Raw genomic sequence first — 27497 nt, 5'->3', positions numbered from 1 at the left:
AGAACGACTGAGAAACGAATCCCACAGAGGACAGGTCATTCCCACATATCCTCATGTTCTTCTGAAAGGGGGGGGGGGGGGGGGTCAGATTTGTCTAATTCCGAGGACTATGTGTAATATATTTTCATCACTCCTAACAATTAACCTTGTGCACGGAAAACACAAACACATCCAATAAGGGCATTACAATATTTTTTTAAATGCTGTGTGCCAGACTCTGGCCAATAGTGGCAGTTGTGGAATTAGATGAGCTCATGTGCAGTCACTAATGCACAATACAATATGTTACACCTTTCAAATAGTTAGATGCCTATTCTAACTCATTAGTTGGGAGTGGGCATTCTTGAGATTTCCCAGCACAATCGTCTTCAAAATGCTAATTCAGCTAAACATGGTTTTGCAATAGCAATTCCTTTAGTTTTTGTCTCAAAGCACTGTCCTGGTGCCTGCCACCTCCAGTGAGGTTGCGCACAAATTGCAGCTTGTATCATTAAGATCTGGGTGTGACACAGAGCAGATGACAAGTTGGTACATAAGATTAGTTTGCTTAATAGGAGTATGACACTCACACTAACAGTCAGTTTAATTAATTGGCGTTGTCGGCAGGACACCAGTCAGTTTAATTAATACACCAGATGATCCCCAATAAGAGTCCTCTAATCAAAACCAAGACTTGGGAACCACAGCTCCGTCTAGTAGTTAGAGCCACTGCTGCGGGTTAGTATGCTATGTGCTGAAAAGCTTAGGATCCTTATTGAGGATTCCCTGTGTGATGAGTAAAACAAAAGCAGGGTGCTTTGTTCATAGTTATCTAGCTTCTTGATGCGTGTATGTGTGAAACTTTATTTTGGATGATGTGCTGCATAATATGTGTATATAAAGGCAGCGTGCCGTAAGCTTGGTGCTGTTTAAACGTTACGTACTGCGGCCTCTATAGGCCCCAGCAATAGAGTTTGCTTAATAGCAAGCATTATCCATATCCATGAGACGTTTTCCAACAATAGTTGACTATTTAAAAACTGTTGAATTTCAAATTGGACGTCTAAGCTCGAACATGGTGCCTGTCAGAGCTATTTGTTTTGGGTATATTAAGATATTGTTTTTAGTTCAGGCAACAGTTCCAAAAGAAAGGCGGGGGCTGTTTTTTTTTGGGAAATCTCAAAGATCTTTTAAAACGCTGTTCTATTTTTACATGGGGATTTTTTCTCACAATAGCAGGAATTGGGACTGTGCGTGGGGGAATTTACCTGTTGTCAGAAGAAGAGACAGCTGTTTTGCTTGTTTGTAACTGGTTTCCTAATACCTTATCTGGTCACAACTGTTGAATATTTAGAGGGAACTGACTTTTCTACCATTTTAGTGTGTAAGATGCATGTGATTTGAATGAAAGAAGTGTGTTTACAAATTATTATTATAATTTTTTTAATCGTGGCTGTGGAAATAGAGTTACCGGACAGCTTTTGATTTTTCTTTCTCTCTCTCTCTCTTTCTTTTGTGGATTCTCGGTGGGCGTGTGTCTCTCTTCCGTCTCCTGTGCCGGTCCGAATGCCCGCCGCTGCCCCAGAAGTGAACGCCAACACCCAGCTATGGGACGCAGAGGACACTGCCAACAGCTGACCACAGAGAGGAGGCTGAGGCCCACTGCTCTAGAACCGGGAGGCATGTGCTGGCCCAGAGGACGCCTAACCTACTGAACCAGAGCTCCACTCTGCAGCTACAGCTAAGACACCGAGACAGTTCTCCTTGAGCAATCAGCCGTAGATAAAGATCTAAGCCAGCAGGTCTAAGCCATTCACCAGGCCGCTCCTTGCATCGGAGGGGAGGATCATCAGAACCGACTACAGCCGACTACTGGGAAAGTAAGCTGACCCTATCTGCTCCAGAACTAGGAGGCAGAGGGCCTATCAGCTAGTGAACGCCAACACCCAGCTATGGGACGCTAAGACCATCAACCGACAGCTGACCACAGCCTGATAGTATCGCTGGTCCAGAGATAAAGATCTAAGAGACAGAGCAGGCTTTTGACCAAAACTCCTTGACCATCAGCCGAAGACAAAGATCTATGAGACAGTTTCCAGCAGGCCTGTTCCATCAGTGGAACGAACCGAGGATCCGAGTGAGGGACCCAGCAGAGGGGGGTGTTTTGGGTCGGACGGGAGGAGGAGGAAAGACCACTCCGAGATTCTTCAAAAATGATGATTAGGCAAGTTTGAACCACACACATACAGATATTACAGTATTCCTCTCAGAAATATTAGGTAATAATGTACTGAACTTTGTTCAGAATGAAGATAGGTGCTAATTGTATTGAGGTTATTGGAATGTTTTTGTTTTGTGTTGGTCTGTGTGAGATCTTGTTTCATTTTTAGAAAATGTATTAATATTAGTCATTCAAACTAAATTTGGAATCCTGCAAACCTTCAAAACTTTTAAAGGTGCAATAGGTGTTTTTTTTATAATTTTTTTCTTTTCTCACCCTGAAGTTTGTTTTGGGAACACTGCGTTCCAAACAATTGCAAGCACTCATAGCAGAGAAGGTGTTTTCAGGGTTGTTGAGCATTTCCTCTGCGAGGGGGAATTGTTATTGTTCGGCAAAATACTTTCCTGGGTTTTTGTTATGATTCTTTCCAGCCTGGTGGTTGGAGATATCTGTATTCTGCACCGTTGACCGCCCAGAGCCTGGACACTGTGTTCTGGGATCCTGACCATCCAGACAGGGGTTTTGGGACCACCTGTTACCTGTCGTCATTAATTTATGTGTGGACTGGTGTCTCCCTCTGGTGACTGTTTGGTGTAATAATAAAAATAGTTTTTTGATGTAATAGTTATTAATGATAATATTTTTGGTTGTCATTATGAGGTGATAATGATTTGTGATTAATTATCAAAGGGGGGAGTTGTCGTGGAATATATTATCATGTCATTGTAAACAGCTTGACTGGTTCACTCTGACCAGCTATGTAATGTGCTCAGATACTAGCAGACACTACTGTCCCTTTAATGTGGGGAGAGGATGACTTTTGACCTAATCTTTTCCTCTCCTAGCGAGGATTGTTTAGCATTCCACATAACAAACAATACCGCCTAGCCAAGGCTGGTTTTCCTTTGAGCAGACTTTGTTTACCCGTCTGGGTGGCTTCATTACTTCAGGCAACCAACTTGCGCCTAGCAACGCCCCCGCGGCGACGCCAGAGCGGAGCGGCAGAGCGCAGCGGCGCGCAGGTTGCCGCACGCAATCCCCCCTGTTTTAACATCGACGGTTAGCTCAACTCGTTCGCCGCCTTGCTGTGGAGCCTGCCCTATCACCTGTTGGTGATAGGGCTGCAAAGATTAGTCGACAAAATCGTTGACGAGATATTTTGTTGCGTCGATTAGTCATTAAAAAAATTATACTTTTTTTTTTGCACTACCTATCTTTGTGAAAGTGGCTTCTCAGCTCTGGTCCAGCCAGCTGAAGACTTCTTAGCTTAAAGGGGCTATGCACTGCTATTCCTAGCACTATTTGGGCAACTTTACACAATTCCTGTTAGTCTATTGAAGACATTTGTAAGGTTTTTTTCAAAAAAATTCATTGTTTTATATTTCTAATCAAGTACTCAAAACCATCATTTTTCAGCCTCAAGAAATCAGGCTGTTATGGCCTGGCTCCGCCCATAAGCACTTTGAGTGACAGTCAGACCACAGTCTGCACTGGTAGAGGGAGGGAGGGAGGGGGGGGAAGAGAGAGAGAGAGAGAGAGAGAGAGAGAGAGAGAGAGAGAGAGAGAGAGGCAATGCCCCCTCTCTCCCTCTCGGCTCTCTCTTCCTTTCTCTCCCTCCAAAGCGCACGGCCCCGCAGCTCCACTCGCTGATGAGACGGGGCAGCTTGTGTGTTTTTTTTCTTTTCTTTCTTTCAATCTCCCGTGTGGCGCGCGGCCGGCAGGTACCCCCCCCCCCCCCAAGTGCCCCCTCTCTCTCCCTCCCTCCTTCTCTCTTCCTTTCTCTCCCACTCGGCTCTCGCTGATGAGACGGGCAGCTTGTGTGTTTTTTTCTTTTCTTTCTTTCAATCTCCCGTGTGGCGCGCGGCCGGCAGGTACCCCCCCCCCCCCCCCAAGTGCCCCCTCTCTCTCCCTCCCTCCTTCTCTCTTCCTTTCTCTCCTTTCTCTCCCACTCGGCTCTCGCTGATGAGACGGGCAGCTTGTGTGTTTTTTTCTTTTCTTTCTTTCAATCTCCCGTGTGGCGCGCGGCCGGCAGGTACCCCCCCCCCCCCCCAAGTGCCCCCTCTCTCTCCCTCCCTCTCTCTTCCTTTCTCTCCTTTCTCTCCCTCCTTCTCTCTTCCTTTCTCTCCTTTCTCTCCCACTCGGCTCTCGCTGATGAGACGGGGCAGCTTGTGTGTTTTTTTTCTTTTCTTTCTTTCAATCTCCCGTGTGGCGCGCGGCCGGCAGGTACCCCCCCCCCCCCCCCCCCCCAAGTGCCCCCTCTCTCTCCCTTTCTCTCCTTTCTCTCCCTCTCGGCTCTCTCTTCCTTTCTCTCCCTCCAAAGCGCACGGCCCCGCAGCTCCACTCGCTGTCTAGTCTAGGTAGAATGGGGGCGGGCATGAGCTCCAACCACAGAGCCAATCGCATCACTGTGCGCTACCCACAGCCCGAATGACGTGACTCAGGCCTTCAAATCAAAATGACCCGATTTACTAGAGGACGAAAGGGGCTGGGCTGAATCGGAGCAATCCGCCAATATGGTATTTAGACCCTAAAACACATTGATACGAACTCCTATTACTATAATACAATGCTAGAGACTGAAAAATGACATTTATAATGCATAGCCCCTTTAACATAACAGACAACTTTACACAATTCCTGTTAGTCTATTGAAGACATTTGTAAGGTTTTTTTCAAAAAAATTCATTGTTTTATATTTCTAATCAAGTACTCAAAACCATCATTTTTCAGCCTCAAGAAATCAGGCTGTTATGGCCTGGCTCCGCCCATAAGCACTTTGAGTGACAGTCAGACGACAGTCTGCACTGGTAGAGGGAGGGAGGGAGGGGGGGGAAGAGAGAGAGAGAGAGAGAGAGAGAGAGAGAGAGAGAGAGAGAGAGAGAGAGAGGCAAAGCCCCCTCTCTCCCTCTCGGCTCTCTCTTCCTTTCTCTCCCTCCAAAGCGCACGGCCCCGCAGCTCCACTCGCTGATGAGACGGGGCAGCTTGTGTGTTTTTTTTCTTTTCTTTCTTTCAATCTCCCGTGTGGCGCGCGGCCGGCAGGTACCCCCCCACTCATCAGGTACTCATCCACTGATGTGTTTTTGTCTAAGTTTGTCTACGTTGTCAAGCCGGTGGCAGGAGTCTGTAGGTCCGCGCGCAGTGATCTGTCCACTTCCCCTAGATGGGCGGCATCTTCTAGAAAATGAGTGTTCATTGGAGGAGCTTAGAGCGCATCTGTACAACGATGATGTTCATTGGTTATGGTTGGATTATTATGAGGCGCAAATGGGAGGAATCAAGGGGGGAGTCAGAGTTCGGCTTGTGCCAGTGAGCGAATCAGCAGATTGCAGAATGATTTTTTTGTTTTGTTTTGTAATTACTAGTACTCGCCAGACTGGCGAGTGCTCTTCATGAATTACTCGCCAAACGTAAAAAATACTCGCATTTGGCGAGTAAAGTGGCCTAATTTCCTCCCCTGGTAGTAGTATCGCGATACTTTGCGTGGCGATACTGTATCGATACAGGGATGCCAAGTATCGATATTTAATAAATAAAAAAGTCAATACCTGTAATAGTACAGTAGTCCACACACACACATGTGCATTCAGTTAAGTTGGAATATGACTGTAATACAAACAGTTCAGTTTGTCAGGTACATGCAACACAGATTACAGTGTTTACATCTGTCTGCTTGAGAAAATACCATGTTCTGCAATAAAAATGATTGAAGTGAGATGAACAGACTGAACTTTATTTTATTAGATAAAACATGTTGACAAAGTTTTACTTTGCAGTTGAAAAAAAGGTAGTAAATAAAATTTGATCCAAAAAAAAAAAAAAAAAAATGTAATCTCGCAATACTCAGCGTATCGCACTATATTTAGTACCGTGATACTATCATATCGTGACGCAAGTATCGCGATAGTATCGTATCGTGAGGTCTCTGGCGATTCCCACCCCTACAAAACTGCAATAGAAAAATGCAAAACCTTTTTTCAAGTTACTTCCATCTCTGAAAAACACTTTTTTTCATGAAATACAATAAAATCAAGCGGCACAAGGTGAAAATAAAAACTACTGCAGGACAGGAGGTTTCTTTCCCTCAAACAACTCAAACACAATAAAACTCCAACATAACTTAACTTTAGTGTACATGTTTGACAACGTAGAGAGCAGGGTTAGAAATTTAAAAAAAAATTCAAGGGCTTTTTTTGCCCCCCTTAATTGATTTTCGGGGGCTTTTTTTGTATTTCGGGGGCACTGAATTTTTATGATAAACGGTAGGGGTGGGACGGTTCACAAAATGGACGGTTTGGTTCGTATCACGATTTTGGGGTCACGGTTTTCAGTTCGATATACGTTAATTTTTATTAAAAAAAAATGTAACACTCAAATCTAAACATGCTTCTCATTTATTAAAAATAAAATAAAAGGTTAATGTTTGGCACACAAAGACCGAACTGACTGAAAAATATAGGCTACATTTGTCAAAGTATTAACAAACAAACAATATGCTCAGCCAGCACTAGACTTTCCTTTCTTTAATTAATATAAACACACAAAAACAATGTCAACCATGTTTAAATTCCCTGATTGTCAGTTCTTAATGGAAAGATTCGTTTTCCGCTTGAAATTATTATGTTTCTGTCTACATTTATTTAGACTAACATTATTTAAATATTAAAGTCGTAATGAAGATTGATTTATATTGTGCGTGCCATTTTTACACAAACTGACTAGCACCTGGCTGGCTGCAGTGCTGCTGCTGCTGCCTGCAGCCAGTGCAGAACACCGGCTCCGCCAAATGAATTTATTTATTTGCGCGTCATCTGAACCGTACGATACACAGACACTCCATTACCGGATAAATATATATAATTAGTAAACTGTCGGGGGCATTAAGTGCCCCCCTTAACTGATTTTCGAGGGCATTTTGTCCATTTTCAAGGGCATTATGCCCCAAGCCCCCGTTAATTTCGAACCCTGGTAGAGAGAGAGCGTGATGTAATAGGTTTGAGTATAAGGTTAGAGCGTCCTAAGTTGCCGTAGTTGATGATGTCACACCAGGATGTCATTGTCAACACAGAGTTGGAAACGAGAGGATCCCGATGGATTAGGGCTGGGCGATAAAACGATAACGATAACTATCGCGATAAATTATTTCCTCGAAATAAACATGAAACGTGGACGCAAAGTTTCGATATATATCGATTTTCCAAGCTTGGATATCAGCACACGCACTAACAACCAATCAGTGAAGGAGATGGCCGACAGTGAAGGAGACCCGCGGTGCACCTCTGGGTAGAGAGGTAGGACTCTGGTAGTAAACAAGGCTGGCTAGGATAACTAGCTTGCACGGCGCTATTTTATATATTTACGTGCCGAGTATGTGTGTGTCGTGAATTCTGAGGCCACGTTTATAGTAGTGTGGGGTATACAGTGGACGTCGTTTCAATATATTGGGGGGGAAGAGAGTATTTTAGGGTAATATTTAGTACATTGTCTGTCATGAGATACTCCGCTTGTCGGCTAACTGCTAACGTGCGCGGACTGATGACGACATCAACATTTGCAGCAGCAAAACAAGTCTATTATATATATCTATGCTATTAATAGCGCGTCCATCGCCACCGGGCATAAGAAGTTAATTAAACTTGGACATTATATCGACGATAATTATCGATATCGAGTTATATGAAAATAATTTTATCGCGATAAAGTTTTTGGCCATATCGCCCAGCCCTACGATGGATTAAGCAATATAAAGAAACAAATAGCCAATAAATGTGAAGTTATCTTTGAACCTCTGTTGTCAAGCCTCGTCAATATAACCCCCCCCCCCTTCCTCACTAATGAAACTGGTGCCGCGGAGTCACGTTAGAACGTTAGCTTAGCGCCTGACGTTAGCCCGTTGCTGCGCTAAAGCAAGTCTCCTCTCAGCCTCCTTAGCCAAATTGAAATGCCCAAACTATATGGCAAGGTCTGTGCGCAAGTGGAGAAAAACTCAGTACAATTAAACACTATGCAACGACCACTGCAAACATCGAGTGAATCGTCAAGTAACGTTAACATCATTGCTACTGCTGTGACTAGCTGCTCTAGTCTACCGGTCACAAGGTATGAAGGTATAGTCAAAATCCATACCGTAGCGCAAATTCATACCGTTTATACCGTATACCGTTTATACCGTCCACCCCTATCCAATCAAATGACAGCTCTGTAGTTCCTGGAAGGTGCATTTGTTCTCTTTTGCAACACAAGCCGATCTCTCTGTACTGGACACATGGAGGAAACCAATGGTCTTCTTGTGTGTCTCAAGGAAAGATGGCAAAATAAGTGTATTTCTCAAAATGTTGGCAGTGTTCCTTTAAAAAGGTGAATTGGACGCAGCCTTGAATGGGACGCCTCTGCACATTACTGAGTCGTTAGCGGCTGTGGTTTGTGTTGCGAGGACAGCATCAAGTCAAGTGTTCCTTTATTAATCCCTGCCGGGAGATTCAGGTGTCATAGCAACATGGGGGGAGGGGGGGTACAGGCAGAAGAGGTAATAATAACAATAATAATAGTAATGAACATAGAGATAGAAGGTGGAGACGTACCATGTTCAGAAGATATCTGAGAGAGCTGCACCGGGGCGTCCAGCAGCAAGGCGTGCTTCTCACTGTGACTATTCCTATAGGAGAAGAGACGTCCATTAGTACTAATCATCACTGTGATTATTCCTATAGGAGAAGAGACGTCCATTAGTACTAATCATCACTGTGATTATTCCTATAGGAGAAGAGACGTCCATTAGTACTAATCATCACTGTGATTATTCCTATAGGAGAAGACATCCATTACTACTAATCATCACTGTGATTATTCCTATAGGAGAAGAGACGTCCATTAGTACTAATCATCACTGTGATTATTCCTATAGGAGAAGAGACATCCATTACTACTAATCATCACTGTGATTATTCCTATAGGAGAAGAGACGTCCATTACTACTAATCATCACTGTGATTATTCCTATAGAAGAGACGTCCATTACTACTAATCATCACTGTGATTATTCCTATAGGAGAAGAGACGTCCATTACTACTAATCATCACTGTGAGTATTCCTATAGGAGAAGAGATGTCCATTACTACTAATCATCACTGTGAGTATTCCTATAGGAGAAGAGACATCCATTACTACTAGGGGTGGGACGGTACGCATCCGAACCGTGTACCGTACGGTAGGGGTGGACGGTATAAACGGTATATGGTATAAACGGTATTAATTTGCTCTACGGTATGGATTTTGACTATACCGTGTAACCGGTAGAGTAGCTCTAAAATAGCAATGACGTCATGTAACCACAGCGCGACTATTTCAATCGCATTTGCCCCTAAAAATAGATAGAATTAGTCATAGATAATAGATATGTGCAAACTGGAAAAAGTTATTTAGGAGGCTTCGCGCAGTGGGCGTGTCAACACGCAATTGTCATTTCATAATAAACACATATCACCGCGGCGCACAGCAAGTTTCAATTTCAGTTCCTGGCATTTTTAACCAGTGGAGAAAGGTAAGAGATGTCCCTATCGTTTTTCTTATATGAATTATTCTACGTTAATAAAACATACCTGGTGATCAACTACAGTTTGCTGTAAACATTATGATATGCGTGTAGTGTTATGATTAGGGATGTCCCGATCCGATCACGTGATCGGCGCCGATCACGTGCTTTTCAGAGGATCGGGATCGGGAAAAGAAATTAAATAAAAATCGGCAGTCAATAAAAGATTTTTTTTTTTTTTTTTTAACAAACATGACCATGTTCACGTCTTAAACTCATACGGAGGCCTTAGTTTTGGTTTTTAAAAAAAAAGTCTGTAAATGTGTATTCTACATTCTTATGGAATGAATGAGATAAAAAAAAATAGTATTAAAAAAATAAATGTTTTTTTTTGTAATTAATTTTGAGTAAATTTTCATAACGCGATAATTTGCTGTGTAATTAATTAATCTAATTAACGCGATAAACTGACAGCCCTAATATATATATATATATATATATATAAATGAAGCATGTTTAGATTTTTGAGTGTCAAATTTTTTTTTAATACAAATTAACGTATATAGAACCGAAAACCGTGACCCCAAAACCGTGATACGAACCGAACCGTCCATTTTGTGAACCGTCCCACCCCTAATTACTACTAATCATCACTGTGATAGTTATTCCTATAGGAGAGAAGAGAGTCCATTACTACTACTAATCATCACTGTGATTATTCCTATAGGAGAAGAGAGAGACAGTCCATTACTACTACTAATCATCACTGTGATTATTCCTATAGGAGAAGACAGTCCATTACTACTAATCATTAGGGATGGGTACCTTTCACATTTGAACCGATACCGGTACCGGTACCTGTGAATCGATACCGGTACCCAACGGTACCTTTTTTCGGTACTTTAAAAAAAAAAAAAAAAAAAATTAAAAAAAAATAAAAAAAATATCTTTTATTATTATTTTTTTTTTACTTTTTTTTTTTCATGTCAACGTTCACACGCACAATATATGCTTACCTAGGATTTGACTTGATTCAACAACAAAGCAGTCGGAGCAATGACAAGCCGAAAACTGTCGAAATTTAATTTACCTACCTCAGTCGTAAAAAAAAATCCAAACTTCAAATAACTACAATTTCGACAGTTTTCGGCTTGTCATTGCTCCGACTGCTTTGTTGTTGAATCAAGTCAAATCCTAGGTAAGCATATATTGTGCGTGTGAACGTTGACATGAAAAGAAAAAAGTAAAAAAAAAAAAAATAATAAAAAAAAAAATACAAAATATTTTTTATTTTTTTTTCGGTTTCTCACTTGATTCGATACTCGGTAGTACCGACGTGTTTCGGTTCGGTACCTCAAAAGTACCGAATTCGGTACCCATCCCTACTAATCATCACTGTGATTATTCCTATAGGAGAAGACAGTCCATAACTACTAATCATCACTGTGATTATTCCTATAGGAGAAGAGACAGTCCATTACTAATCAATGTTCATCACTGTGATTAGGCCTGCCGCGATAAGCAATAAATCGATTAATTGCCGCGATAATTAAAATTAATGCAATGATTTTGAGGGGCGCGATTAATTGCTATTTGCGCGTTTGTTTTAATGAGGCGGAACCAGTACCCCTTGTCAGTCACTGTCCGTGTGGGGGGCCGCTGGCCTTACTACAGAGCACAGCACGGGAGCTCCGTGGGGCAGTAGCAACATAGATATATATAGAACAGCAACGCCACATATAGCTTAACTACATTTCTCAATGGTGTTGCTCCTTTTAACCAAGTAGCGTTATTTATAGTGTAACGTTAGCTATTTTTAGACCCAAGTAGTTACTCGCTACTGCCCGGAGAAACTGGACTGCTAAATAAAGATGAAAGATCGAGTGTTGATTCTCATTCAATGCTAACAACATTAGCTAAATAGCTAACAAACGAAATACAACGTATAGCATAGCTACAACACAGAATAACGTTAATACAATTACATGCATCATTGTTTACAATGAACGGTGGGGCTAGTCAAAGGACTGGACACGGGGACAAGTTAAACATGAATTCATTTATTATAACGTAGTAGGTAGTTTCGAGTCGTGCTGCAGTGCTTACGCACCACAGCTATTCTATTATATACTGCTTTGACGCTTCCTCCTCATCGTTGATTGCCTGTAGTAGCTGCATCTAACGTTAGTAGCTAACGTTAAAACTAACCTAAAGTTAGTTCTTCACCAACAATCTCAATATTTGTTTTATCATTAGCTCAAAAACACAGAACCGGACGAGACTCGAGACAAGTTGGCCGCTCATAGGTGCCGCTAGGATAATAACAACAATACTTCCGGTCCGGTCGGTGGGCTTCAAAATAAAAGTCTAAAACACCGGAAAAGACGGAGCGGTGGGCTTCAAAATAAAAGTTTTGGGAAATACATTTCTCAAAAATAAATTCTCTAACCGGTCGCAATAATATCGCTTGTCGCGATATTTTCGGGGGCAATTAATCGCCCAGCAAAATGTGTTATTGTGGCAGGCCTAACTGTGATTATTCCTATAGGAGAGAAGACAGTCCATTACTTACTACTACTACTAATCACTGTGATAGTTATTCCTATAGGAGAGAAGACAGTCCATTACTACTACTAATCACTGTGATAGTTATTCCTATAGGAGAAGACATTCCATTACTACTACTAATCATCACTGTGATTATTCCTATAGGAGAGAAGAGATGGTCCTACAATGTGGCACATAATGGCCATCATCACAAACGGCATGCTAACTTCAACAGAACCAGGCCCTTTTGACGTTAGCTCCATTTATTGACAATGCAGGCACTACATAACAATACACTAGGGATGCCCCGATCGATCGGCCACCGATCGTTATTGGCCGATAATCAGTATAAATATGCGATCGGGGAATTCCGATAATGAGTCATATTCGCCGATCGCGGAAACTGATCAAGTGGATATCTCACTCGCTTGTCTCAGACGCACAGGACCTGCAAACTGCTCCTCCTCCCTAGCCCCGCCCGTACCCGTGTAGAGTTTGTAAACACAGAGCAGGCGGCTCCTCTGCTGAGTCTAGATAGTGCATTCGACCTGAGCTAACGTTAGCTACCTAGCTATCGTTACTGTTTAAACAAAATTACCCAGTCAACTATTCACTTTTAGTAGGCATTGTCTAACGGTATTTAGCCGGCTAGCTACTGATAGCTCCGGATATCAACAAATGCCCCAGGAAGTCTAGTAGTCCATGTTGATATCTCCGTTAGCTTGCGTTAGCTGACGTTAGTTCACAGTTCAAAACGAAATGTCCGATTGAACTAAATAGTTGTCTTAACGTCATCTAGCCGGCTAGCAGTAGCTACAGATAGCTCCTGATATCAATGTCTTATAACATTGATTGAATGCGTATTCGAGCTGAGGGCTTGCTGAATGTGACCGTAGTAACGTTATACCAATAGGGCCCAGCTGCAGCGCCGGAGAATCCTTTTTGGAGCTGGAGGCTACTAGAGTACACAGACAGTGGCGCGGTTTGCAGATAGCGAGCATTTTGACTTGTTGCGTGGTGGCGATGTCTCGCAGATAATACAAGTACAAGTCTAATTATATAATATATATATTTTATATAAAAAAAAAAATTATATAATTTTTTTTTTAATTTCTTTTTAATCAAAAACGATCGGTATCGGATCGGTATCGGCCGATATGGCTCACGACGATCGGTGATCGGTATCGGTGGCAAAAAACGTGATCGGGGCATCCCTACAATACACTACCACACGGCCCGTAACAGCCACCACAAAACCAAACGTGTAGGTGTGCACTAGGAAGCGGCTAGCCTAGGCGTTGGCCAAAAACACCTTTTTTAAGCTAGGCTATCTGATCATATCCGCTTCAATTCATTTGTGCTAAGCTAGGCTAGCTTGCAGCCGGATAGCTTTACTGAACGCACAGAGAGGAAGTTGGTGTCTATCTTCTTGTCTGACTCTGGAGAAGACGGTAAGCACATTTCCCATAATGTTCACGTGTTCCTATAAGACGTAACACGCCGTATGCATCAGTCACAGGTTATCAAATGATCATGAAACCCAGTGGTAACAGTTGCCAGCAAGGGAAAATAAAGGGACATCAGATTCTGTCAAAACCTGACTCCAGCAGAATACAGGCTGCTCACTGAGTGTTTTAACTGATCAGCAAGATAACAAAACAGGCAGACTAAATATTTTTTACATGTATAGCCATATTTTTGATCACAGGCAGAAGCAATATTATTGAAGTAAACTGACTTAGGATTACTATGAGAGTACTACTTTCATCTAATTTTTACCATCCACATTTGTCACATGACCCGGACACCCTACCTTTCACCCTGACACGCTACCTTTCACCCAGACACCCTACCTTTCACCCTGACAGCCTACCTTTCACCCCGACAGCCTACCTTTCACCCTAACACCCTACGTTTCACCCCAACAACCTACATTTCACTCCGACACACTACCTTTCACCCAGACACCCTACCTTTCACTAGGGATGGGTACCTTTCACATTTGAACCGGTACCGGTACCTGTGAATCGATACCGGTACCCAACGGTACCTTTTTTCGGTACTTTAGTCTCAAGAAATTTAATTTACCTACCTCAGTCGTAAAAAAAAAACTTCAAATAACTACAATTTCGACAGTTTTCGGCTTGTCATTGCTCCGACTGCTTTGTTGTAGGGATGCACGATAATTATCGGGCCGATATCAGCAATTATGACGTCATCCCGATAAACTCGATAACGTTATTGATAGCTCCGATAACATATAATACATTTTTTGGTTAAAAGAAATCTGGTGTGGGTGGATTTGGATGAAGGGCGCTTGTTTTTATTATAGCCTCCTCCCGTTTTGCCAGTACTGTGGTAAAACTGATAGCGTGTGGTTTAGGAACAGGGAGTTTTTCACAAATCCAGCGCTCCCTTTCTTGGCTGTGACGTAGTCACGTTACATTCGGAGACAGACAGTCGATCTGCCAATTACGTCCCACGGCTTGCACCCACCTCTTCTTCTTACCACCAATCAGAAGCTCTCGTTCGTTTATTTACCTCCGGATTGTCAGCCATTACTCTACTCGGAGCTAACGTTATCTCCCCGCCAGCCACATTGACAAGTACCAGCGCTTATACATTACTGGCAAATGTCTTGTTGCACTTGTGGCAACGAGCGTTGTCAGCATCGACTTTAGTAAAATAGACCCAGACTTTTGAACATTTCGTTCTGTCCGCCATTATGAGAGCAGAGCTGTCTGTACTCGGCAGCGCAGCACCTGTGTCTGTGTGTGTGTGTGTGTGGGAGGGGAAGAGAGGAGAGAGCACAGCAGGCAGAGAGCACAGAGCTCCCCGCGCAGGCAGAGACACAGAGGCAGGAGAGATATAGACAACTGCCAACAAGATTAGTTTGCGACGTTTAAATTCCTCAAAAGAAAACTCCATAATTTCTCGAGTACCGATAGCAGTACCGATGACGTCGGAGCTTATAAATACTCAAAAAAAAATGTTTGATAAAAAAAAAAAATATATATATATATATATATACAGTTAAAAAAAATATTATAATACAATAAATATCGGTTATCGGCTTGAGGAGCATAAAGTTATCGGTATCGGTGTCAAAAACAATATCGTGCATCCCTACTTTGTTGTTGAATCAAGTCAAATCCTAGGTAAGCATATATTGTGCGTGTGAACGTTGACATGAAAAAAAAAGTAAAAAAAAAAGAAAAGAAAAAGTAAAACAAAATAATAAAAAAAAAAAAAATTATTATTTTTTCGGTTTCTCACTTGATTCGATACTCGGTAGTACCGACGTGTTTCGATTCGGTGCCTCAAAAGTACCGAATTCGGTACCCATCCCTACCTTTCACCCTGACACCCTACCTTTCACTCCGACACCCTACCTTTCACTCCGACACCCTACCTTTCACTCCGACACCCTACCTTTCACTCCGACACCCTACCTTTCACTCCGACACCCTACCTTTCACCTCGACACCCTACCTTTCACTCCGACACCCTACCTTTCACTCCGACACCCTACCTTTCACCCTACCTTTCACCCTGACACCCTACCTTTCACCCTACCTTTCACTCCGACACCCTACCTTTCACTCCGACACCCTACCTTTCACCCTACCTTTCACTCCGACACCCTACCTTTCACTCCGACACCCTACCTTTCACTCCGACACCCTACCTTTCACCCTACCTTTCACTCCGACACCCTACTTTTCACTCCGACACCCTACCTTACCTTTCTCTCCGACACCCTACCTTTCACCCTGACACCCTACCTTTCACTCCGACACCCTACCTTTCACTCCGACACCCTACCTTTCACTCCGACACCCTACCTTTCACCTCGACACCCTACCTTTCACTCCGACACCCTACCTTTCACTCCGACACCCTACCTTTCACTCCGACACCCTACCTTTCACCTCGACACCCTACCTTTCACTCCGACACCCTACCTTTCACCCTACCTTTCACTCCGACACCCTACTTTTCACTCCGACACCCTACCTTTCACTCCGACACCCTACCTTTCACTCCGACACCCTACCTTTCACCTCGACACCCTACCTTTCACTCCGACACCCTACCTTTCACCCTACCTTTCTCTCCGACACCCTACCTTTCACTCCGACACCCTACCTTTCACTCCGACACCCTACCTTTCACTCCGACACCCTACCTTTCACTCCGACACCCTACCTTTCACCCTACCTTTCACCCCGACACCCTACCGTTCACCCTACCTTTGCAGGAGAGGTCACAGAGGTTTCAGTGACCCATGCTCGTTTACCTTGCAGCTCAGACATTACCGTTGCCGTGCAGCAGTGAGAAACACAGATCTCATTGAGAAGCCAGGTATGACTTCACCCATCTGGACACACAGTCTTGATCATTACATAATTGAATTAAACAGCCCTGGGTTACATTGTAGCAAGACTCACCACCGCACCCGTTCCGTCACGCTACAGAGGAACTCACCAGTCGCTTTTACATCCATGTAATTTCCTGTCAAAGACTCTTTCAAAGAGCCTGGTAAGTCCAGAGCAGATCGTCTGGTACTTACAGTTTAATAGTCTAGTAAAACCAGAGCAGATTGTCTGGTATTTACAGTTTAACCCCCTGAGGTCTAGAGTTTCTAGCTCCACCTTCTCAGAATATTCTCTTTTTTTTTGTTACATAATGTACAATTACAGATTCATACCTTCAAAATAAGCCATCAATTGTAAAATTTGAGACGATAGTTTTCAATCAATGTCCTATCAAACATTCTGGTACAGTCATTACCAATTTGCAGCAGGAGGCTCTGAAGAGAATTCAGTGAATTCAGCTAATGATACGGGAACTACACTCCTTCCCAGAATGCAATGTGATGTCAATGTTAATTTCAATGACTAATTCACACCATGAAACAAAGGCCCAGCAGGGAACAATTACGGCTGAATGGGGGTATAGTGTGACTGATCAATACAGGCAACACACACTTTGATTTGATGCCATGCATATACACACACTAGATAGACAGAGGTTTAGATATTTAGATAGATATATAATAGTAATATAATAGAAAGAGAGAGAAAGAAAGAAAGAAAGAAAGAAAGAAAGAAAGAAAGAAAGAAAGAAAGAAAGAAAGAAAGAAAGATACAGAGAGAGAGACATTTATAATAATAATAATTATTATTATTATTAAATAGAATCATTTTCTATAGGCTTGCCGTGGTAGTCAGTGATACTGGTGTATACACACACTAGATAGACAGAGGTTTAGACATTTAGATATATATATATATAGATATATAATAGTATAGTAATAGAGAGAGAGAGAGAGAAAGAAAGAAAGAAAGAAAGAAAGAGATACAGAGATATATACAGAGAGACATTTATAATAATTATATTATTAATTAGTTTTTTACACACACACACACACACACACACATGTACTGATTTCTTTTGATTTCTCTGTTTGAGAGAGAGAGAGAGTGTGTGTGTGTGTGTGTGTGTGCAGGGGAGTAGCTGGGGGGGGGGGGGGGGGTTAGGATGATTCCAAGGGCCCAGCAAATGCCCCAATTTTTTTTATAGATTGGGGGCCCCACATTTTTTAATAGATTGGGGGGCCCACAAATTGATTCTTTCATGGGGCCCAGAATCTCCAGCTACGCCCCTGTGAGCGCACCTTTCTACTCTAGAGCTGTCATCACCGTGATGCGCGCTTGAATGAACTGCGAGATAACTCATAACTCGTACACACACGCACTCTGTCTGCCATACAGTAGTTTATGTTGTTTTAGCGCGACGTGGGTATATACACGGGCGAGGATGAAAGCATGTTAGACTACTTTTAATACATAAATTAACGTTCCGTCGGGTCCCGTGTATTCTCGATAATAATAATAATAATGCAGGAGCTCTTCATATTATATTATCATCGACAGACAGTGAGAAACACAACCCCCCCCTCTCGCGTTGAAGAATATGCATATTAGATCACTCAGTGATTAACACCTATGCGCTGTTTGTGTGTGCACGCGTCCCTGTATGTGCGCTTGGTGACGCACGATGTAGTTCTTATCGCAAATGGAGATTATTACAAGCATACCATCTAGCAAGAATTAAACATATTTACAAGTCGTATTAGGTTTAGCAAGTTGGGGGACCTATACCTTACATGTCAAAGCACTAGAAATGGCCATTTTTCTATTTTTATCGATTTCTGAAAAGATGTCCTTTTTGAGCATTTAAGAGGGATTCTAATTTCTTTTGTTGTCCGCCGACGGGTTCAAAGCTCCAGCGTGACTCCTAAGGGTTAATAGTCTAGTAAGTCCAGAACAGATCGTTTGGTACTTACAGTTTAATACTCTAGTAAGCCCAGTAGGGCTCAGCCCAAACGTTCGGACCTTCGTTCGTATCTTAACTGATTGAGCGCCAGCTATTATCCTACCTTATCCCTTTTTTTGTTTTTGATCTACCTTTTCTCCCATTTTCTATTTTTCTCCCATCCCAATTTCGTATCGTCCAATTCTACCCTCCCCTGTCTCGAACGCTGTTAGGCCATGCCCCCCACAAGCCGGCTGTAATGTGGACGAAGCCATACATTGCACGAGTCCCCTCCGGTACTCGAGGTAGCAGCCGTTGCATCTTTTCACCTGCACAGCGCGATCTTTCAGCGTCGGGGGTCTGCGTTTGGAGGGCACGCCGGCCCCGTCGCTTCCTGATTCTACTGCGCAGGCGCACCAACCGACCTGTAGGAGTCGCTGTCCACAACGTCCGATCCCCACCCATCAGCTTCCCACCCCCTAATACTGCCAAATGTATTAGTATGAACTACCAGCCAAGCTGAAGCAATGCGGAGAGCTGGGCTCGAACCCAGCGTCTCCTGCATTGGTGGTGAGCGCCTTGCCCACTGCACCACCTAGCCGCCGCCTATTATCCTCATCCTGTAGTCCAGGCCTGTACAGTGCGACATATATCTTGCACGTGCTACAGCAACAGCGGTCTGTGCGATGGATGGATTTACTTCAGTAGCACTGGTGCGATAGGGATTCGGTTCATATAGATACTCTTATTTTGAAAATCCTGTAGCGGGTCTCATTTCTGCCCACGCGCAGCTCCAGCTAGGCTCCGAAAGCTAGCAACGTTCAGGTGCATATGATAATCTTATTTTGAAAAAACTCTTGTGACAACTCGACGAGTCATATCCGCCCTATCCGTGCGCCTTCTGCAAGCAGAGCAGCGCGTTGGTCGGTTGCTGCATTAACACAGCAGTGCGCCTACACGTCCCGAAATAAGTCCGTGGTGTTTTTTTCTTCTCGCAACGGGTCAAATGCATCTACATGCTTTGCACCGTCGCCATTCCTTTATGCGCACATCGCCCGACAATCACTACAACGTTAGCAAGCTAACAAGCTAATCCTGATCACAGGCAGAGCCAGCAGACACAGTGTGGAAAGGGAAATGGGGGGGCACTCTCTCCCCTTCCCTGTGTGTGTGTGCGTGCGTGCGTTTGGAAAGATGATGAAGTCACTAGTCAGGACAGGAGTATATTATAGTAAACTGAGGATGGACAGATAATGTTGATATTCAAATAAACAAGTTTCGAGAGGAGTGGAAGTTTGAAGACAGACTAGACAATATGATGCGGGGGTGGTGAGTTGAAACAGTGTGTGTGAATGAATGAATGAGAACTTTATTTAACAGATTGCAGAATGGGTACAGTACAGTATGGCTCAATACACACAATTGTTAAGGGGATGCAGACCTGAGAAAGACGTTTGTCTTGTTTACATCAGGGTCCCCCATTGTGTGTGTGTGTGTGTGTGTGTGTGTCCCAACCGACCCCACTTCTATGTTTCAATAAATTATTTGCATTTAAAACTATTAACGCTGACTCATTCCTTCAGTCCACTCAAAATTATGCTAATATTCCTTATGTTGTTTATGATATTAATTGAAAATAGCATATGAGTATCATAGTAATAATAACACATGGCGATATACTAAATGACAGCCAAACATGGCACTGCAACTAAATAACACAAATACAATAGGCACATTTGTGACTGTTACAAATATAACAAGTTTTATACTTGTGCTACAAGATTTTGGCCTGTGCTACAAAACTATCAACCTCTGTAGCACCAGTGCTATGTGCAAAAAAAGTTAACGTACAGCCCTGCTGTAGTCAATGGGCCAGCTTTCCATTGCCTATTTTCACGATGCGTCACGGTGTCTGCAGAGCTATATCTATATTCTAATAGCTATGGAGACAATACTGTGGCTCATTTGACAGTCACTATCTCTCGTCCAACATGTAAGAAATTGTAAAACAATTTATGTATACGTTTGTGTGTTATCCCGTGGTGAATATTGTATAGTTTCAGAGTGATCCGGGCTAATTCCTGAAAAGCGGAGTTATGGAGCACTATGTGAATTTAGCTAAAGTCGTTCGTGTTGCTCGCCTGGACACGTTACTATTTCAAAATCAAAGGTATATAATAGGTATTATGTTTCATCATGAATGCATCAAAGGGGAGGGTCGTTTTTTGATGCTCTGATCGCCAGCAATGGCATTCCTTTTGAATACTACATACGTTGATCGGCTGGATCGATGTGAAATCATTGTAGGATCAAGGTGGAATTGACGTCAGATAGTCCTTACCTTTGATCGGGGTTATTCCAAAAAGAATATTCCAATTGTCTGATCGCAATTTCCAGTATTGATGTCCATCGGGTCCCTGACATGCATTGGCACAAAATATGCATCAAGTGTGCTGGACGTGTTCAAAGTTGCTCGAATTAACCGTTTCACTTCCCCGAAGCCAAATTCTCCACCCGGATCATATAAGATGTAACACACAGTGTGAAATAAGGTTTCAAAGGGTAGGCAATACTGCCACCTAGCAGGATTCGGCCGGTATTGCACTCTCAGGGTCTCAGAATGAGTTCCAATGGTAACACAGAGGTCCGTGAGACTGTATAGGATATTAAAATCGAAAAATGATCTAAGAACGTAATATTATGTTTTTGGCGCTCAACGGTTGGCGAGCAAACACGTAATATTACGTGATTGGCCGCAATGAGTTAATTAATAGGTTCGAACCTCCCCTTTTATATTTTTCAGTTTTCGTTTAGAATTTTTTCCATTTATTTTACACGAAAAATATATATCAGAATGTGATATATCAGAATATCACAACTATGTTGTGTTTACAATCATACGAAAGTCACGCACAAACACAACAACACAGTCTAGTGAGATGAGGAGGGGTTACCGTCATAACAGGAAATGAATCACATGCAAAAAAGAGAGTTGAGTGACTTGCACTCACCCATCTTATTTCATAATACAACGTAGGGCTGGGCGATAAAACGATAACTTATCGCGATAAATTATTTCCTCGAAATAAACATGAAACGTGGTCGCAAAGTTTCGATATATCGATTTTCCAAGCTTGGATATGAGCACACGCACTAACAACCAATCAGTGAAGGAGATGGCCGACAGCGGAAGGAGACCCGCGCTGCACCTCTGGGTAGAGAGGTAGGACTCAAGTAGTAAACAAGGCTGGCTAGGATAATTAGCTTGCACGGCGCTATTTTATAGTTTACGTGCCGAGTGGGTGTGTGACGTGAATTCTGAGGCCACGGTTATAGTAGTGTGGGGTATACGGTGGACGTCGTTGCAATGTATTGGGGCAGAACAGAGTATTTTAGGGTGATATTTAGTACATTGGAAAAAAGGCTGGCTAGGATAATTAGCTTGCACGGCGCTATTTTATAGTTTACGTGCCGAGTGGGTGTGTGGCGTGAATTCTGAGGCCACAGTTATAGTAGTGTGGGGTATACGGTGGACGTCGTTGCAATGTATTGGGGGCGGAACAGAGTATTTTAGGGTGATATTTAGTACATTGGAAAAAAGGCTGGCTAGGATAATTAGCTTGCACGGCGCTATTTTATAGTTTATTTTAGGGTCATATTTAGTACATTGTCATGGGATACACCGCTTGCTCTGGCTAACTGCTAACGTGCGCGGACTGATGACGACATCAACTCGAGACATTTGCAGCAGCAAAACAATTCTATTAATAGCCTGTCCATCGGCGCAGGGCATAAGAAGTTAATTAAACTTGACAGACATTATATCGACGATAATTATCGATATCGAGTTATATGAAAATAATTTTATAATTTTATCGCGATAACGTTTTTGGCCATATCGCCCAGCAATAATACAACGTTTCCGAACGGACGTTTGGATTAAACCAAGTGTATGCAGTGATGCTGATGCTTTCCTAGCGGAACACAAGTTACTTAACGTTACACCGGTATGTTATGTTATGCACATTAATTAAGCTATGTAACGTTAGAGCGCAGCCCTTTAGCTTGCTAACATTAAGGTAGCAGGAGCCGTCGGCCAACAAAGATTGTTTCAACAAATGGATTCACAAAATGGATCATCATCCAAACGTTATTGAAACCTCTCGTGACCAGTACGTAGTCAGTACTGTTAACACAGCAATGTGCGCATATGCACTACGTTATATGCGTAAATGACTCAACAGTACTGAACCCGATTTTTTTTGCATGATTAAAAACGATGGTTCAACGTCCATTCGAAAAACCCTGCAGAATGTTCGAATCCCAAAAACAGGCTTGGGGACAGCCCACATTTGGTACTTACAGTTTAATAGTCTAGTAAGCCCCGAGCAGATAGTTTGGTACTTACAGTTTGAGTGTGTTGAACATCTGCAGGCAGATGTCACGGACGTCGTCCTCATTTTTACAGTCTGACGACATTTGCTGTAACACTCCACCGATGGCATCGTAGACCTCATCTTCATCCTCAAAATCCGGCCCGCCACTTTCCAGAACACCTGACATAAGAAAAACACACACACATAAACACACGTGCAATACATACAGAGACATTAATGATGTAAGATTCTGTTTGGTAACGCCTTGCACGGCAGCTGGCTTCACAAGATTACAAGATCATGTGAAGTGGAGTTCAGGTGAAAGTTGAAACCATCATGTCCTACCAGAACCTACACCAGAACCTGCCCCAGAACCTACACCAGAACCTACACCAGAACACAACTATGAGCGAGGCAGCAGCACTGCGGTATAAAGTTTTCCTGGTTTCAAATAAAACATCTCACTCCTAATAAATCATAGACCACCTGGTGTAACTAGTAGGACTGTTTAATTCATTATTCAAATTGGAAAAAAGTTAAAAAAATATATATACTTTTATATTAAATTGGATACTAAACTCCCAGTTGAATGTAAACAAATAAATAAAACATTATTTATATTATGAAGTGAAAAAAAATGAAAAAGAAAAGAAACTGGTTCTTGTTACTTTTTGTGATGGTAATAAATGCGTTTTACAAAACAGAAAACACAGCTTCATGCTTACTGATAGCATTACAGCAAATTTGTAAACATATTATGTACATTTTATTGTTAAAGGTGCTATAGGTATTAGGCAACATTCAGCCACTAGATGTCGCACTAGCGCACCAGCATGTCATTTATCCAATCAGGTGAATTCCATGGGAAGTAGGGAGGGGATACTGTGTGAGGGAAATAGAACCCCGATCAATGACTGTAGAGATAGTCAGGTAGACTCAGGTTATGAGCTTGCATGGAGAGACCCGGTGAAACCCCTGGCCGGGGGGGTTCCTAAACGTGCTCCCATGACAAGGGAAAGCGATGGTCTTTCTATAGGTCACAGAAGTGAGAGTGACAATTGGATTGGATGGGGGGGGGTCTGAATTAGGCGAGTGAGAGGGTAGGCTTGTCCCAGGTCGGGGTTAGAGGGTGGTTCTATGAGGGTATTTAGGGGAAGGAGGAGGGGGGGGTGTTCTAGTTAGGAGAAGGAGGAGGGGGGGGAATGTGGGTTGGGGGCTGGATAGGGCCGAAGGTGTGAGATCTCTGTCTCCGGGAGGGGAGAGGGTCCATGTTGGGGGGCCGGGAGGGGGAAGGGATGGTGTCAGGTGAGACATAAGGTGAATGAGGGGGGGTTGGACTGGGGAACATGACTGGGGATCGTTAGGTGAGACACAGGGTGAATGGGGGTGGGTTATTATTATTCTCCCACAATACAAGCATGCAACATGTGAAAGGATAAATTAATTAATCATTATTTTTTGGGGGAAAAGCAATGCTTTTATTCTGGACCTTTATAAAAGCTCTGTGGATGTATTATAAAAATGCCTAATTTCAGCCTTTTCATTGATAATGGTATTCTTAGGGCCAGTTCACAGCCACAGTAGTAAGTAGCAATTCAGGGGCATTTATTTCCACTGAAACGTCAAAAACCATCCAAAGCTGACTGAGCCCTGGACATCATGTGTGCCTCTGGTCGTCCAGAGACTCCAGACTAAATGCTGCCGCCTGGTGATGGAAGGGTTGCTGGTTTGATCCCCTGTGCCAACACTGACAAACTGCCCCTGAGCAAGGGTACCTAACGCAGATGCAAATATGTACCCACCTGCTCCAAGGACAGGTGTAGAAGTAGCCATTAGCAAAAATACTGTGTCACTGATACAACCTGTCACTGTGGTTGTATCTGTCCTTGTAATGTCCCAGCAGAACAAAACACGAGACTACATGTCAGGGCCGTCCTCTAGTTAAAGGGGCATTTGGCCAAATTTTAACCTGAATCCTAACAAGGACATGTGATAGTCTGACATAAAACATACCAAGATCAAGATGTTCTGTGACTCAAGAGCTCAGCCGCACCAATCCCCCCCACACACATTGACAGTCTCTAAGATTCCCACAATGCCCTGCTGTAGATGAAAGCAATCGTGTAGAAGGAGTCGGACCTCTTTAAATCTAGAGCATAGTGTTGAAACATACGTTGATGCCGTTGATGCACTTATGTTCCATTTTATATGAATAAATGTGTTTTAATCATAGTTTACAAACAGTAACAGCAAATGGTCAATGACACAGTAACATAATGTCTTGTCTTTCCATTGCTTGGCTGCATCTTGCCTGCTCTAAACTGGTTAGTTTGGTGATAAAGGTAACATTTTCTGCTTCAGAAATCATGGCACCATATTAAAAGAAAGCTTCAAAGGGTGTAGAAACGTTACTAAGCAGCCTACATGAGGCAACCTCCCATTCACTGTCAATGGGGGAAACTGGCACTTGACAACAAAATGAAATATTGGTTCTCTGATGATCTCCAGCTTTGGGAAAGATTTACTCCTGTTAATAAACAATGATAAGACTGTATTATGTCTATTCCCATAGCAATAATGTGAATCTGCAAGTTAACCCTTTCAGATTAGGTTACCGAGGATCATGTTACTTCACCTCATCATGATCCATTTAGCGGAAATAGACTTTTTTTTCTCCTTCAGTGGGCTAATGCTTTGGCTAAGCAAGTTAACTTAGTTAATTGGCTAGTTAATAGATATGACGGGAGAGACGGGAAGAAACCTATATTTACTGTATATATATATATTTTTTTTTATTGATCTGTCTGTACATACCAGCATAATCCTTTTCACATACCTGTAGATTCTATATCTATATATATATCTTACCTACTCTAGTCAAGTCAAGTCAAGAGTTTTATTTGTCACGGCATACAAGTATACAATGAAATGCGGGTGGTCTTGCCCGCAACAATGTGCAATACAGTGGTACAACATGTAATAGAATCCAATAAAAAAACAACATTGTGCAATAAACAGGTAACAGGTAACAGGTAACATGGTGGGACTCTTACTAGTTAGTTACGCTGCTGGCCAGTATGACTTACTATGACTATTACCAAGACAGTGTCTCTTTATACCTGTATCACTGTACATAATAATACCACTGATGTAGCACTATTACTCAGTAGTAGTAATTTATATATTTTATACCCAGTTTGATAGATAACTTTATTAACAGATTGCAGAATGGGTACAATACAGTACAGCTCAATACACACAATTGTTAAGGGGATGCAGACCAGAGAAAGACTTTCGTCTTGTTTACATCAGGGTCCCCCATTTTCAATTCATCATAACATATATGACATACAGATAGACAGTTTAATCACCTGTACATTGTATATTACTATTACAATTTACTGTTACATTTGCACTCTGGTTGGATGCCAAACTTATTTTCGTTGTACTGTACTACTGATGTATGATGACAACAATCCATTTGAATGTAATGTATATCCAGCCTGCTTAATGTAATGTATATCCAGCCTGCTTAATAATGTAATGTATAGCCTGCTTAATGTAATGTATATCCAGCCTGCTTAATGTAATGTAATGTATATCCAGCCTGCTTAATGTAATGTAAAAAAGTATTATTAATGTAATGAATATCCAGCCTGCTTAATGTAATGTAATGTATATCCAGCCTGCTTAATGTAATGTAAAGTATTATTAATGTAATGTATATCCAGCCTGCTTAATGTAATGTAATGTATATCCAGCCTAATGTAAAGTATTATTAATGTAATGTAATGTATATCCAGCCTGCTTAATGTAAAGTATTATTAATGTAATGTATATCCAGCCTGCTTAATGTAATGTAATGTAATGTATAACCAGCCTGCTTAATGTAATGTAATGTATATCCTGCTGCTGGACTGAACCTCCTGCGTCTTGCTTCCGAGTCATCAGGCTACTAGCCGGCTAGCTAACTGTTAGCTAACACTTCACTTCACGTGGTAAAAAGCGTGCGAAGCGACGAGGATTATTCTACCAGCGAACATTTTCACAAACTACGACTTAAGCGGAGAACAGCGAACCTCGTTCCGGCTCGTACCTGTGATGTAGTCGAACACTTCGGTGTCAATTTCGGGAAACTCGCTCTTCAGAATATCCACGTATGTCGCCATGATACACCGGGTCCTGTCCTCAAGAATTGACGCGCATGCGCCAATATGCGACATGCGTGTGATCGGCGGTGCATTGTGGGTATCGTAGTTCAGCTCCCCTCTTTTCTCTTTGACCACCGGAGGGCGCTGCTGTGTAACAATAGTCGCTTCTTCCTCTCACTGGTATTTTATATATATTTTTAAGGTAAATTAATTAGATTAGATACATTTTATTGTCATTGCACATTATTATTATTATTATTATTATTATTTTTTTTTTTTTTTTTTTTTTTTTTTTTAAACAAACACATAAACAAACATGACAACACACGATTAGATATACAAGCATTGTAAAACAGTGTACATCAGTTAACTC

At 42.3% G+C, this 27497-nt stretch overlaps 1 protein-coding gene across 1 annotated transcript in view; it reads right to left on the bottom strand.

Annotated features, from left to right (window-relative positions):
* Positions 1–27159, bottom strand: part of abcf3 (ATP-binding cassette, sub-family F (GCN20), member 3) — a 68508-nt gene extending 41349 nt beyond the window's left edge. The window contains exons 1-3 of the mRNA XM_084316049.1: positions 27070–27159; positions 23006–23153; positions 8779–8852 (exon numbers count right to left, since the gene is read on the bottom strand). Coding sequence (XP_084172175.1) covers positions 8779–8852; positions 23006–23153; positions 27070–27142 — 295 coding nt within the window. The 5' untranslated portion in view covers positions 27143–27159. The remainder of the gene's footprint in view (positions 1–8778; positions 8853–23005; positions 23154–27069) is intronic.
* Between the last annotated feature and the right edge of the window lie 338 nt (positions 27160–27497).

This window comes from Notolepis coatsorum (assembly GCF_963971535.1).
Source record: "Notolepis coatsorum genome assembly, chromosome: 1".
In the NCBI taxonomy this organism is placed as follows: Eukaryota; Metazoa; Chordata; class Actinopteri; order Aulopiformes; family Paralepididae; genus Notolepis; species Notolepis coatsorum.
Note: the sequence above shows the minus strand (reverse complement) of the source record. Positions and strands in the feature narration are given on the sequence as shown.